The sequence below is a fragment of the Colius striatus genome, chromosome 7 (assembly GCF_028858725.1).
Source record: "Colius striatus isolate bColStr4 chromosome 7, bColStr4.1.hap1, whole genome shotgun sequence".
Lineage (NCBI taxonomy): Eukaryota > Metazoa > Chordata > Aves > Coliiformes > Coliidae > Colius > Colius striatus.
The window spans coordinates 38768234-38783591 of NC_084765.1; the positions used below are offsets into that span (position 1 = coordinate 38768234).

The 15358-nt window shown below is 39.5% G+C and overlaps 1 protein-coding gene across 6 annotated transcripts in view; it reads right to left on the reverse strand.

Annotated features, from left to right (window-relative positions):
* The window catches only part of C7H15orf48 (chromosome 7 C15orf48 homolog), a 30594-nt gene extending 15437 nt beyond the window's left edge, over positions 1 to 15157 (reverse strand). The window contains exons 1-6 of one of the 6 annotated variants that reach the window (XR_009819033.1): positions 15043 to 15157; positions 14892 to 14952; positions 14508 to 14596; positions 13678 to 13738; positions 12964 to 13055; positions 11759 to 11836 (exon numbers count right to left, since the gene is read on the reverse strand). Coding sequence is in view for 5 of the 6 variants with exons in the window: in XM_061999484.1 (XP_061855468.1) it covers positions 12987 to 13055; positions 13678 to 13738; positions 14508 to 14596; positions 14892 to 14933 (261 nt within the window). In the remaining variant the exon portion in view is untranslated. Of the gene's footprint in view, positions 1 to 10020; positions 11855 to 12963; positions 13056 to 13677; positions 13739 to 14507; positions 14597 to 14891; positions 14953 to 15042 lie in introns of those variants that run through there. The other 5 variants (XM_061999483.1, XM_061999482.1, XM_061999478.1 and 2 more) reach the window with 5 other exon arrangements.
* Positions 15158 to 15358: the final 201 nt, after the last annotated feature.

The window sequence follows — 15358 nt, forward strand, 5'->3', positions numbered from 1 at the left end:
TGTCTTATAAAATGTTTCTTTGTATTGCTGTCTCTTGTCATCATCTTTTGATTCTCATAGCAGCTGTTTTTTGAAATGTCTGAACACTCAAATACCACTTTGCAGATGCTATATATAAAGTTAATCATGTCTCCCTCATAAGAGTAGTTTAAGTCTTGTTACCTCCTGTGCAATTATTGCACTTTGGAAAATACAAGGTTACAAAATATGGTGAAGCATCAGCCATAAAGCAACTGGCAAAATCATCTTGAAACGCTACATTCACCTTTGAAGGGCCCTTGTTATCAAGGTCTATGTATTGGAAGGAGTTCAGAGAAAAAGCAACAAGAAGAAATGAGACTAAAAGAATCAATGCTCGAGGAGACTCTGAAGCATACATTCTTTGTTTTAAGGTCTAACTAAACTCACATAGAAATTTCTATGTGTGTGGCCTACCTCTAATCCGTTTCTTGTGCTTTATGAATTATTCAGGGCACAGGTTCTCAGGCAATCCAGTATTCTGAATCTGCTATTAATGAACAGCAAAAGGAGTGACCCTATTATCACTTGAAATACTCCAAGTGACGGGAAAAGTGAGCACAACAAGTATAATAAGTTAGAAATAATTAGTACAATTACTTAGAAGGATAGAGAAATGTTCAGAAAATAACATCGATTTGCAAACAAACTATGAGGAATTTATGATCTAATACACAATAACAGTACTTTGGGAGCATTATTGCCTATAAAAGAAGACAAGTTATTTTTATAGACATTACAAGGTCATTTTCAGTTTCAGCTGAAAGGGGCCTTAGTATAAATAAGGTCTAATGTCTTTCCAAGCAGCTCTCCAGCACATACAGATTATATCATGTGGCTAAGATAACTCACACACTGTTAAGACTGTTGTTTTCCTTCTACAAAATCCTCTGCTTGAAATTAAAATGCACTTAATGGGATTTCTGTCTAACCAAGAGACTCATGAGATTGAGCAGGTTTCCATGGTTAGTTTCCCTGCTTTGCAGAGCTGTGCTGGAACAGCTCTTGCTGATTGAACAGCTGAAATCCCATGAAAATTCTTCCACATTTGGAATCCTTTCATAATCTGTGATTGTCACCCATCCTTTCCTAAAGCATGGATACAGCTTTGATGACAACCTACTCATATGAGTCCAAAAAGCATCCTTATATTGAGTACACTGCAAACCCTTGTATCCCCCTCTGCTACTCTTGAAATGTTCCTATCCTAGAAAGAAAATGAACAGAAACCTATTTTGTTTCTGGAGGTTTTCCTTGCTTAATTCTGTGTGTGTTTGTGGGTCTTTTTAAATTGTACTTACATTTAGTTTTTCCAATATCAGCACCATTTCTTTCTATACCAAAATTACCATTTAACATGTCATACCTGAGTTTGGTCTTCAGTTATTTTACTACTGAACATATCTGCTGTTTCTTGTAGAATCACTCCCAGTTGGTAGAATGACTAAGAAAAGCTGTAGGCTAATATTTAAAAGTAGTTCTCTGATACAAAAGCAAAAAAACCCAAGACACCCACCAACTGAAGAGTGGGAAGTAAGTCTTTCCTTCGGGTATTATTTAGCAGAATCTTATGAGGACACTGCACTGACGCTGCACAGAGCAGAGCTGTTATTTCTCTATATAGATACTACAAGAATATAATAAATTAAGACAAATTACTGGGTAATCAGACAGGATATGTACTGCAGCAGCTTCTGAGACTCCAATCAGCTAGTTCCCTACCAGAGAAGTTCCCTTGAGATCTCAAAGGCAGGGGACAACCCACTGCAAACACCCATCTCATTTCCCTCTATCCATCCAAAATGGCATTGCCAAGACCTTTTTTTTTGCTGGTTGCTCCATTCAGTTGTTCTAGGAGTTTGCACACCTCGCTCAAATGTCATGCTTCATAATCATTTTATATCATGCCACTGCTCTCTGCTTCTATCCCTTTGTTTTCTTGCAACAGTCTACCTTCTCCACAGTTCCACTAATAATGTCTGGCTTGCTCCCTGTGCACCTGCTGCTTACATGGTCACTAGGAGCTTCTCACACAACACTACGTGTGAAACAACTTGCAAGGCCTTTTCTATTCAAATACATACCCTTTAGATGAAAAAAAATTTCCAGGCACCAAGTTGCTAAATCACAAGGAAGACCTAATCTGAGAGCCTCCAGATTCTCTTCATACCTTAAAAAAACCCCAAATGCTCTCCACCTTCCTCACTCTTAAATCCCTTTACAGCCTCACCACACCTTCCTCCTCTTTGTAACAAATGATGCTGGGCACTAACTCGTCCTCTGGAGCTTGCAAGTTCACTGTTTTACTCTTCTCATTCCATTTTCCATGGCTGAATGCTTTGGGAAGGACCATACATACTCTTTCGTTCCATGAAATACCTGCCCCAACTTTGGAAGCTGCTAGCATAAACATTGATCCTTTCTATTTGCAGCTATCCAGCTATCACAGAAATCTGCTCTTACAATACATGCACAGTTGCCTTGAATGTTTACAGCTGTAAAATAACAGCAAACTTTTTTTTCCTCCTTTATCTCTATTTTCCTTTTCTCCTTTTTGTTACATTTTTTTCCTCTCAGTATCACACAGCTTGAAAACAACCAGTGCCAAATGCACAGGACAAAATAACTTAATCGGTTTTACTACAATTATTTACACATCATATGTGTAGATTCTGCTTTTATGGCCCCAATTTCTGTAGTAAAAAGCACCATTTCATAAACACAAACATAATTCTATTCATATGACTGCTTTACCATTTCTTTATTATCCTACCTGGTGAAAAGATAAGCTGCTTTACCAGGACTGTGACTGGCAAGTATACACACCACTAGTTAATGCTGTCTGTCCAGAATGTTTCATGTTTAACTCAGTGCTGATAAATACAGGGATTTTTTGATAGAAGCAGACACATGGGCAAGCAGACAAGAAAAACTGGTTTTGTCTTAGACACATTAGGAGCATTGAAGTCCCCGCACCCTTCCTATTTACTCTTCCCAAAACACACAAAGAAATGATCAGACTAATGGAATCCCCATATAAATTGATGAGATGCAAACATGTAGCTGTTTACTAACTGGCCTTCTCAATTCAAATAGAAAATTTGATAAAAACACCATAAACAAACATTTTCATAGTTAAGATGATGCTGCATGTTTCAATCCAGAATACAATTACTCTTGATTTTGTGTTTATTTCACCTGGTCCTCTTTCCAAGCCCACTGTAAGAACAAACCCGAGACAGAACTACTGACAAATCTCCTCTCTGAACCGTCAACTTTCAAGGCCTTTCCCCAGTTTACCAGAAGATGGTGCACTAGCCCCAGCTTTAATAAAAAGAGTTGCGCGCTGAGTATAACTATTGAGACATCTTTGAGTCCAAGGAATGCATTTTGTTACAACTTTTAAAAAGGTCTTATTAGTATGTAAAAAAAGGGTCTTATTTTTCCCTAAGGATAACCCAGGGGATTTAACTTTATCATGGATGCAATAAGGAAATGCACAAACCTACCACAGATTTTCTAGGCTGTTACTGGGAAGGTTTTAAGACACTTCTTAAAGGCATGTAGAGGTAAATATAATGGAATACAACACTCAAATGCCTCCCTCCACTTCCATATATGTAACAGAAAAAATGAAATGACTGGAAACTAGTTGTGTATCTGAACTGCAAATGATATTTGTTAAGTTATCAGTTATTTGTTATTTGTTATTTCTTTTTTTTCCTATGAAAATAAATATTGCTTCTTTGGGGTGCTGTATTCATGTTTCCAGGACAACATATACTTCCATCTGAAACATCCTTGACTGTCTGCTTTTTTATAGAGGATCTGGTGATACTTTCAATAAAAAATATACACCAAGCAAAGCAAGATACTAGAGTATCATTGTGTTCACACTGCAGCAAGTGCTTAGTATAATGCCATCTTTTGGTTGAGTTGAACTGGCTTACAGAGAGAAAATACACAGATGCCAAAGAGCTCAGAACCACAACTTCCTTCCAGTAAAATCTTCTGTCATTTCTTCAAGCTATTAAGCAATTCTGTACTTTTTAAGCTTCTGCAAAAGACACACACCTTCAATTAGTAATGGAGATTGCCCAACACGTTACACACACTGGTTTCTTTCTGCTTAAGTATTTGCTTGAAATGTAACATAGATGGAACAAATTATGATGGTTTTCAGGCAATCTAGTTGCCTTGCAACAAAGGAAAGCTCAACTCACATCGCAGAAAATGTAAAAGAAAGTAACTCTGTGTATAAAAAGTAAAAGGGCCATGTGCAGTAAGCTGTAAACAAAGGTCTGTTTTAGGTACACATACTTGTGGATAGCTATGCAGGATATCAACGTTATATTAGATCTAGTAACTGACTTTGTAAGGCAGCAATGAAGATAGAATATTATTCTTCCACAGTCAGACTTATGACATTTGAAGTTGTTCTGGAGGAAGGATCGAGGGAAGAGGCAGTCCCTAGTTCTAGCTGTGCAAGCTAAACAGTAGAGTAGGAGTAATAACACAATTAAATCTTACTAACAGGCCTAACAACTGCTAAGTAAGGATATTCATACAGCAGTGTTTTTTTTCAAGAGTTCAGATCTTACTGATGAGAGAAGGTATGTTTGTGTACAAAAAGAGGAAGGAGTGAAGAAGATAAAGCCAGATCACATAGGTACTGCAGACAGGACCTGGAAAGCATGAGTTGCCATTACATTGCCATGCAGCCAGCTATGGAGCAACCCAATATTTCTGGACTGAATTGTGGTGGTGACAAATGAAGTCAGTACCATTTTCCTTTACAGAATGCAGCACTGGTTGATCTGTTGTGTAGTTCAACTAGGATGTCTGATGACTGGTTTTACAGTCATTTTTCTCTTAAGCAAGGTATGTTTTACCCATCTAGCCCGTATCACACATATTCATTACTGATGCTAAAAAAAGAAAGACTGGAGCACTGCCCCCATCTCCCTTCTTTGCTGGGTTCCTGTATTTTCTTTTAGCTCTTTAGTGAAGAAAGGAGGAAGTTCTCTTAGCTTTTTTTTTTTCATAACTCTGATTACACATTGCTTCAACAAATGCTCATCTCTAGCTACATTAATACCTTTGTGCTTAACGTTGCTTCTTGAGGAACATATATTACATCTATGGCACAGCCAAACAGACACTGGGAGGATTTATAAAAACAGATAGGAAGGTCAAACATTTTCATTCTTTGAGTGAATCTATCTTGAATTATAGGGGCAATTTTGTTTCTGTAAAACACTTGCCCACAGAGGGTGTATACCTTTGTCCTTCACACCTATCAAGAAGCAATACACTCAATACATACCTCAAATAGAAACTTCCATGCACCACCCTGTTTTGCATGCTACAAAAGCTTCCTCTTTGAACTAACACACATACAGGAAAGTGAGCAAAGCCATGCCTGACTCTTAAGTACTTTTATTTCTCTTCAAAAGAGAAAATTTTCAAAACTGACATACTAGTACATATACACAAGCACTACAAGTTTTGTTACATTAACTTCTCTCTGAAATCAGTAAAAAAACATTCCCATAACTTCAAACTAGTTTTCTTTTACATCTTATTTGTATGACATGATATTGTAACACTAAAATTATGTCTAAGAGTTTGGCAATGAGGCAACGAACAGAACTTCAAGTCATTATGACCAGGATTTTCCTGTGCGTTTCTGCTTTGGAGGTTAAGGTGGATAATGCAGTCTTTAAGCCAAATTCTGTTCTCTAAGCATAGCATTTTTCATTCAAAGTATTTCACAAGAGGAAAAATAAACAGAGTACAGGCAGTATAATGTTAATAGCCATTAAAAAAAATATTCTGGCCTCACTGAATTATAAAAAGAGTTACACAGCAGGAAGGGGAGATGCATCAATAAATGAAATATTCTTAACAGCTTTTATAGAAAAACAGCTTTCCCTTTGTTTTGATGTAGTAAATCAGTGATTTATTACAAGTAGATGACTTTGCTTTTCTTTGGCAAGCTGATAAGATTTTCCTGTTACTACCAAGGATTACAACTGATCTGGGTTTTCTGCATTTACTTCCTTGTTCGTTCAGCAGCAGCAGCAGCAAGTCTGGTAAAGGATGGTGTTTACTAGTTACCTGCCTACTGCAAATATATTTATTTCAATTAAAGAAATGGCACACAACAGGAAATCAGGAATGAGAAAGTTTTACTGAAGTTAAAAGCTTAAACACATCTACTTACAGTTAAGAAATTTTTCAAACTTGTGTGGCTTTGTGACTTCTCAGCTAATCTGTATCCACAGCTACCCCCATTTGCCCTCTGTGTCACACGATGTGGAAATAAACTGCATCTGTTCATGCATCATGTTCACCTTACATGAATTTTTGCAATTAAAAATGCACATATTCTACAGTACTGAAACAGGAAGACAAACAACTCTAGCTTTGCTTACACCTCACAACACACATCAGTCCTTTCAAAGATGAAATACAGTTCTGTGCAAGTGGCTGATGAAGCAGTTGAACCCACAGTCACTCAAAAGTCCACCTCTGGTCTACCAGAACAGATTGGTCTTACGACAAATACCATACAATAGAGTAAAATGACAGAAGGTAGCTTGAAAACCAAAGAGTTTTAGAGAAGAGCTGTAAAGACAAGGTGGACACAGACAGCTCTGCCTTGTGACTGCATCATCTAATGCACCTTCCTCTAGGCAATGCTGACTGCAATGCTACTGAGCTCTGGTCCCCATAGTCTGCTTTTGCTACTATATCTTATTGACTTGTTCCTCTAGAGTCTGTAGACCCTCAGTTTACCCCATCTGGTAATAACAGTGTCTGTGCAGAATTCCCACCCACTTCAGAGGGAATTCTGCTTTTAAAATAAATTGCTGTGATAAAGTCCAAAGTTTAGGAGCTATCATCTCCTGCCTCTGCCTCAGCAACACTTGGGGTCAGTGAAGTCAGCAAGTCTGGCTGAGTGAGGGATAAATGAGCTTGAACTTCAAGGAATTATGTTTTCCAATTTTCTCAAAAACAAAATACACAAATGAAAAAGCTGTTTCACAGCAGTTGCCTGGGCTGCCATTATCATGCTCTGCAAGACTACAGGAATCCCAATGATTTATAGTGCTTAGGATTAAAAAGTGATAGACTGCTTTGAATTTGGAGTTACAGAACATGAACAAGTTATTTTGCCATTTTCTTGTCAGGAAACAACCAGGTGTATCAAATTTCATTAAGAGAACGTCTCTTACTCAGAGTAAAGGATATTTTAACAGGAGTAGGTAAGGAACAGACAGTCTACCATAACATTAGCAGACATGGCTTTTATTTTTCTGCAGTTGCATAACTAAGAGACAGCTTTCAGTGAAACAGACCCTACTTACCATCATAATATTAATGTGTTAACAAATGTAAAGGAAAACTGCAAGTGTTTTTATGTGCAACTGTTGAAAGACTTGAATTTCTATTAATTTTTTTCAAATTGCAAAGACACTTCAGTATTTACTGTTATTTATGCATGTAGTGAAAATCTACAGACTTCTGCTTGAAGAGTTTATGAACTATGCAGCTCTACTGTTATTAATAAGTCTTATCTTTTTTAACAAATTACCCCTATGGTGCATTTATTACAATGCCATCAGCATAAATAAGCAAAGTGGAGTAGGGGAGAAGGAAAACGTAGACAAACTTTGCAAACAGAGCCTTCTTTTCTTAGTTTCTCAGTTTAAGACAACAGCCTACTTGTATTCTGATCTACTCATTTTAAATGTGTGACTTTCTAGAACACAGTGCATGTGTACTAATAAACAGTGGTAACAGCAGAAGTAAATTAGGGCAAGAAAATGTTAAGTTTCTCTGATGTGTTTATTTTGGTGGGTGAGAGAGATTTGGCAAGATGTGTCAGCAAGGGAAAGAAGGAAGGAGTCTCAATAGAAAATAGGGAGGAGGAGGAGGTGAGAGACAGAAAGCAAGTAATACCCAAGTCTTGTATAATCCAGATCAAATGTTTCAACTTGAGACTGCTTTTTCTGCTGCTTGACAGCTAATAAAAATGGAAGCACGTTTATCTGAATTGTAACAGATGTGCAGAAGCACTTTCTGACCTTGTTTCTGTGACGTTTAAAGAGACGAGTAGCTTTATCTTAAAAATATTGCACCATGAAGTCTACACTATTCATACAGAGCACTTTTTAGGGAATGCTACACGTGGTCAAACTTTGTCCAAGAGCAGCAGAAATGATATTGTCACCCAGGACAGGTGCATGCCTGCAGGCCCAGCACTGGAGGCCCAGCACCACACGTGGCCTGGCTCTGGCCCTTGCCGTCACCGGCTGCTACGCAACCCGGATGGTTCATCAGGAACCACAAACCACACACACACAAGCCACACCACCTGTCTGACTCATCCCAGACACTACAGATATGTAGCCTCAAGAGCTGAGGCCTGCTATGAGTGAGGGAAGATTCAGCACCATCCGAACTGGAGGGAAAGGCCATAGCCCACAGCACCTACGTGACACCGTGGGCCAAACCTTGTTAAGTTTTAAACAAAGAGAAAACTCAAATAGAAACCTTTGTGCATACTCCTATTGCTAGCAGATGAGGTTGGTTTTAGATTCAATGATTTTCTAGACTGTCAGTATCGGCCAGTACAGAGCCTGCATCCTGAAGTCCAGACAAATGTTTGATATGAGACTCGCTAATGTAACTCCACACCAATTAGAGCTCTGCCATCCCCTGGCATCTGAGTTACACTTTCCTTACAACTCCCTCATTTGCCACACAGACACATCCTTTACCTTGCATGTTGACAAACACCTACGCAGTGCACTACTAAAGAAGGAGCTCAGCTCCTCTAATCCTGCACCTGCAAACTGGACATTGACACAAAATCCAGACTGGGAGGTTTGCTTTGTCTCTACCTGCTTTGTTGGCAAGGGAGAGGTCTTCTCCCGGCTGTAATAATCAGTGCTGGTGAAGCTCATGGGCTTTAGGGGTGCCAGAGGTGATGTAGCGGTGATGCCCGGCGCAGCTCGCACCCCTCGGCTGCCAGAACCTGGGGGTTGATGCGTCCGCCGCTCGCCTCAGTGGCGGTCGGCGGGAAAAACGTGGTGATGGGCTGAGAAACAACCCGCAGCCCGCCCCGGCGGCCCGCCAGCCAGAGGCCGCGGAGGGACACGGCAGCGGCGGGAGAGGCCGGAACCCGTGTCCCTCATGGCTCCGGGCCGTGGCGGGGAGGGCAGCGGGAACAGCTTTGCATGCACAATCGCTTCAGGTGGCACGAGACACGTGCTGCCACGTTCTATGAGGGGCTCTCTGAGGGATCAAACGTCCCTTGTGAGACCTGCAAGACGAATGCTGCATCCCCATTTAACAGCTCTGGCCAGAACATAACGCGTGACAGAGTTATCTAAAAGTAAAAGCTAATTAAACCAAAACCCTTTGGTTATCAGGTCAAGGTGCAGCATAAACAGGGTTGGTACGGCTTCCATGAAGTGTGCTTTAAAGGTGTGTGATCCTTGATTGGGGTGAGGCCCGCCAGAGAAGGGCTCTTTGGACTGGGTGTCTGCTTGCTCTTTGGACTTCCTTTGAAGGGTACAATTAGTGGTGATGGCTGTTTTATGATGGAAGATAGCTTTCACCAAATAATCTGCCTGCTCTCTGTTCACATCAGCACCTAAAGGTCAATAGTTACTTAGTCCAACTGCAAATGTCTGAGTTCATGTCCTTGCTAACACTTCTATTTCCATTTCAGTTACACTTTTAGGTGATCTCGTTATCTTGTGTGCTCCCCATATGGCAGGGATGTGCTGTACAGCACAGATTTCAGACAGCAAATTAAAACCATGCTGAGTAGTGTGGCCATGTTTGTTTAATCTGAAAGCTTTTTTGGGAAATGTCCAACACCAAATACCGGCCAGATCCAGTGAACCATCCCCATTAGTCTTGTTTGTTTTCTACAGCTAGTCCTAGGGACAACTACCTCATGCACAGAGTGAGACAGATGACAACTGCAGGATGAATAATTTCCTTTAATGATTACATCAGACCCTTCTGTAAGTTACTATTTTCTGCAGAAACCACATGTGCCAATGAAGTAACTAGGTAGTATAGTACTAGTAATATCATCCTGTGGTAGAGAAATGCAGGAGGTAGGGACATCAGACAGAGAAATGCCGACACTGGGGCTATCATGTGCAAGGAAAACCAAATGAAAAGATTCAACACAGCTCTTGGATAAGCAAAATGACACAAAATCTGTGGTTAAGGCCTTTAAGTACTATTGTAATAACAAAAGTTAGTAATTCATTAATAATTGCACGAATGCTGCAGAAAACACATTTTTATTCTTACAGAAAGCTATTTACAAATAGACTACTTAAGAGCCACCTGCAGTTAGAAAAGCATGACCATAGATTCTAATGCTCATCAGAACCATTAAAATGTATTTCTAATGGTTTCCAATCTATATTTGAAAAGCTACCAACCCAGCCAGGTTTTTAATGAAACTTTGTCATTAATGTGGAAGTTGGAAGTGCACAGTTCCATGGAAAAGTCCAAGACAGGGTGAGCAAAGACAGCAATTGTTTAAAAAGAAAAAAAAACAAAAAAACCCTCCAAACCCAAAACCAGAATGGAATAGGAAACAAAATGGAAAGAACTGAATGGAGAGATGGAAGAAAGTTGTTAAATTATTTCAACGGCTTATAAATTTTCCATGGAATGAAAGGTCATGGGTTTGCATAACACAGGACATGGAAGTCTTATTGTTCTCATAAAGGTCAGGCAATTAAATCTCTACTGTCTTAACTCTGATGTTAGTAGAACAAGGAAATAATTTGTATATTGCTTTGTAGATTTATATTGAGTGGCTGGAGGGGAGATCCAGTTAATTGCTCTTGGTATGCTCTACTTTAGAAGAAAAAAAATCCCTCATCTATGTAGCAGAAAGAATAGTTTGGAGCAATCTGAGAATTGACAAAATTGTCCAACGAACTTAAAGAATACTCATAATCTTTTTGAAGAAAAGTATTTTGATTTCTCCCCTAATGCAAAAACCCTCCCCACAAATCTATATTAAAAAAAAAGATGAGTAGCTAACAAAGCAAAACATTCTATTACTGTAGCTGTTAATTCTATTACTGTAGCTACTATGCTTCAAGACACTACTGAAAAGTACAAAGAAGAACAAAAGTTATGTAAAAATGACTTACACTTATTTCCCTAATGTTGACAGATTCTTAGGTCATAGACCATACAAGTGACTTACAAAAGAACAAACTCATCTACTTTATGCAGCTGAGAGCACAAGACTTTTTGTTTTGTTTAATACAGGCAGGTAAAAATATGGAAATACAGAATAACTCACAAAAACGTTTAAAACATTTCTCTATTAAAATACTTCACACTTTTACTCCTCAGAGTACTGGATTTTTGTGGTTATATGCTATCCAATCATCTTGTAATAGTACTTAAAATGAAAGCAAAGGATATATTCTGGAGTCTTGTGATTCCTCTCAAACTTAAATGCTGCTGAGTCATCCTTACTTGATAAACAAGCATTCACACTGCATCTGCACACAAGTACGTAATATTTTGACTTCTTTTTTTTCCCCAGCAGCAATAAATCTGAAAAAACCCACAAAGCTTCTGAAGCCAAGCTACCTTAAAATTCAGCAGACAGCTTTATTAACTTCCCATTTTGTCTTTGCCACAGCAGAGGAACCTTAAGCACTTCACTATTACTCACTTAGGAGGACTTTTTCCAGTTAGCAGTTGTTTCACTTTTGCTTTCTTCTTCACTGAAAGTAACATGTATTCTGAGAATCTGTTGTAAAAAAAACCCCTGTGCAATATATTGTGAAACAGCTTGGAAGGGGACATACAGAAAATATCTACAGAAGGGCTGTTCTACTGTTAGATGTATATATAGACTCTTTAATTTACTGAGCATCTGGCCATTACATTCTATCCCTGGCCAGCCTCTAATAAAACAGAGAGATCCTTGAAGAGGAACTGTCTCTTTATAGAATCATTCCTAATTTTAATCTGTTATTTTCTCTTTATTAAAGCAGATGTCCCTCATAGCACCTCATCTAGAAATACCTAAAAATACTGTTAACTGTACATTTGAACTTGCACATGAGCCACTTTGCACAAAAAAGATGACATTGTGTAACTAGTTTTGGATAATGCAAGTTTCCTCATTCCATTAACTTTTTGTAGATTTAAACATGAACAATATTCAAATACAATAGAGATTATCTCATTCCCTTTTAGCAATGCTTAATTCTTATGTTCTAATCCTCCAATCTTGAATAGACCTCTTGTACTCCTCTAGTGAGCACATGTTTAAGTTTTAGTATTAGCAGTAGAACACCCATTTTGACTTAAATTTTCTTCACATCTAACATAGAAAAGTAATGCAAGTATACTTTATGAGCATGTATGTTGCCATAGAATGATGTCTCCTGGCTATTGATGGGGTTGGACTAGATGATCTCTAAAGGTCCCTTCCAACCCCTACCATTCTATCACTCTATGATCTACGATTTGGTTTATATACAGCATTGAAATAATATACAGAGAGGGAGCAGACCAGGAATCCCAATTTATCGGGGCTTTTGGGTAATGTCAATTTGTGGAATTTACATGGAATATTGTAAATAATTTAAATATTTTAATAAAAAAGAATGTATTTTGATAAAAATAAGTTAAAGAAGAAAAGTTAAAGGCTTTTTCAATGCATAACTGCCATTTGAATATTCAACATTTGACATCAAGTGCCTACAGAAACTGCATATTTGAGACAGATTTTTGGACTATATGGATGAAACTCCTCATCTAGAGTCCAAAAAATGTAGGGAGACCCTAAAAACGTAGCAGAAGCATTTCCGCACACTGATTTCGTAGTCAAGTTTGTGCAGAAGTGATTCCACTAGATTCATAGGGTACCTTTTTGAGGCAACAGAAACTTGTCACTTCGTCAGCTTTCTGACATCTTCCAGCTCTTCTATAGGTTTCCATTTCTGATTGACTGTTAATAGCTGGAAGAAATTCAAAGGAAAATATGAAGGAAGTTAGCAAAATCCCAGGGAGTATTTAAGTCACACCTAACCCCCTATGTCAGTGAAGAAGCATTTCTAGTAGCTTTATCTTCTCCTTTCAGAAGCAAAAATAGCAACTGATGACATATTTAATCATTTGTTGAACAAAATCACTTGGATATTAAAGAAGTAATAATGCCAAATGCTTTTGGTTTTCCTTGTCCTAGATGCTCTGCTAAACTAAGATTTGCTTTCCTTCAGGCTGCAATACTCCAAAACATTCATAGTCAATTTTGTAATTCAGGAACGAGGCAAAGGTAAACAGCATTTCTTCTATGCTCTGAATTTCCACTGTTTACCAATGGGAACACCAACTAGAAGTCCACTCTAAATTCCAGATCATAGCTAGAATGTCACATCTGAATCCCTGTTATTAAGTAACACAGCAAAATACTTTACATGAAGTAATAAATTAAGCAGTTAGTTCCATTTCTAAATAGATACACATCAGCTTCACATTTATTTCCTCATTAGTATTTTGCTAGTTCTTACACATTTAAATAAAGTTATTGTGTTGGAAATAGATGCTATTTGTACTAACTGTATTATTTGTACAAATTACCTTCTGTGGCTTGGTAGGATCAACAGTTTCCCATGGTTCTGGATTGCCACTCTTGTTAATGCTTTAAGGGAAGATAAAACAAAACAGATACTAGGTTTTAGGGTGTGATCTTGCATACATTTTTTTAATATGAGTAGGCTATCATCAGGTAAAAATATTCATGTAAGTTTGTAGTTCCCTGAAACACAAGTTTACAGGTTTAGGCATTTCCATTTTAAATTCTGGGTAGATATCAATGATGGCATACTTTATTTGCAGCTTCCAAAGCACCAAACAGGTCAACATTGTTCAAGTGTAACATGTAATCGTAAGGGAGGCAAAATAAAAAATGGAATCTGAAGAAAAAGTAAGGGGATTCCTACCCTCACTACTGAAATGCCTACTCCAATCCCTTCAAAGTAAATCAGAGCTTAAAAAGTACAGGACTTAGCTCCAATTATTACCCAAGCCATTAAAGTCTTAACTTACTGTAAGTTCACATTGTCAAATACTGTTCTGTGTATACAAGTCAGTAGCCTGGTTGCAACCTATCTGCATGCCATCTACCTATCTGATTATTTGGTATTCTTCATGAGAACATTTAAAACCTATTACACCAAAAGCAAAGCAAAGCAAAAAGTTAAATCACAATTTAGGACATCACTTGGACAATGCTTTAAATTAACTTCTTCAGCATTTACAATCTGCAGATATCTGAGTTGTTATTAGTAGCCTGGAACACCCATATAGATTCTTGAACATTTATTTTTGGTGCAAAATGTGATGGTCACATACTTCTGTTGGACAAAAAAAGGTTAGAGTAAACTCCAAGCAATGCGTATTTTGCTTACATGACATCGGATTTGCTGAACAGGGAATAGACAGAAAAAGAGAATGCCCCAACTGCTGCGAAGGACAGTACTCCAACCAGGGGAATGAGCTGAAAGACATAAAATGGAGAAGGGAGGTGAACCGGTGTCCTGGCTACAGAGACATGAATAGAAGCGAGGGTCACACCGAGCTAAGGTGTGATTACCTGGTTAAGGTATACTACCTCTGTATTACTGTTTGCACCACCTTTCAATGCTCGAATTCCAACTTACACCCGTCCCATGCTGTCACCCTTTCCTCGATAAGGTGCTCATGGTTATAGAGGAACCCCGTGCACCTGCTAGAGCCAGCCGGCATCCCCTCACTGAAAAGGGTTGGCGCAGAACCATCTCTGACAAACTTACTTCTTTTTTTGCTTTAAGTATCTGGAAGAAACCTGCGTTCATCCTTGCTGCGGCTATGCACCTGAAACAAAGGCTCCCGGTTACTGTACGCCGGGCCGGGACTCCCCGCTTGCAGGATCCCCCGGGGCAATGGGCACGATGCCTGCGTTACCTGGCACAGCAGAGAAACACGGGCAGCGCTGCCGAAGGGCACCAGCGCCGGGAACCGCGCTCCCCGCCTTATATCCGCCCGTCAGCCCGGGCAGTGCCCCACGGCACGTAGGCGGCAGGTCCCCCCGCCCGCCCCGCAGCGCCCGCCCGCAGCGCCCGCCCGCAGCCACCTGCGCAGGGCGCCCCCCAGCGGCCGCCACCCACGGGCGGGCAGCGCCGCCCTGCGGCCCGCGGCGGCCAGCGCAGAGCAGCGCACGGAGATGTTGCGGGGGATGCGGGGGATGCGGGCTGCGCTCGCCTCGCCGCTCCTCCTCGCT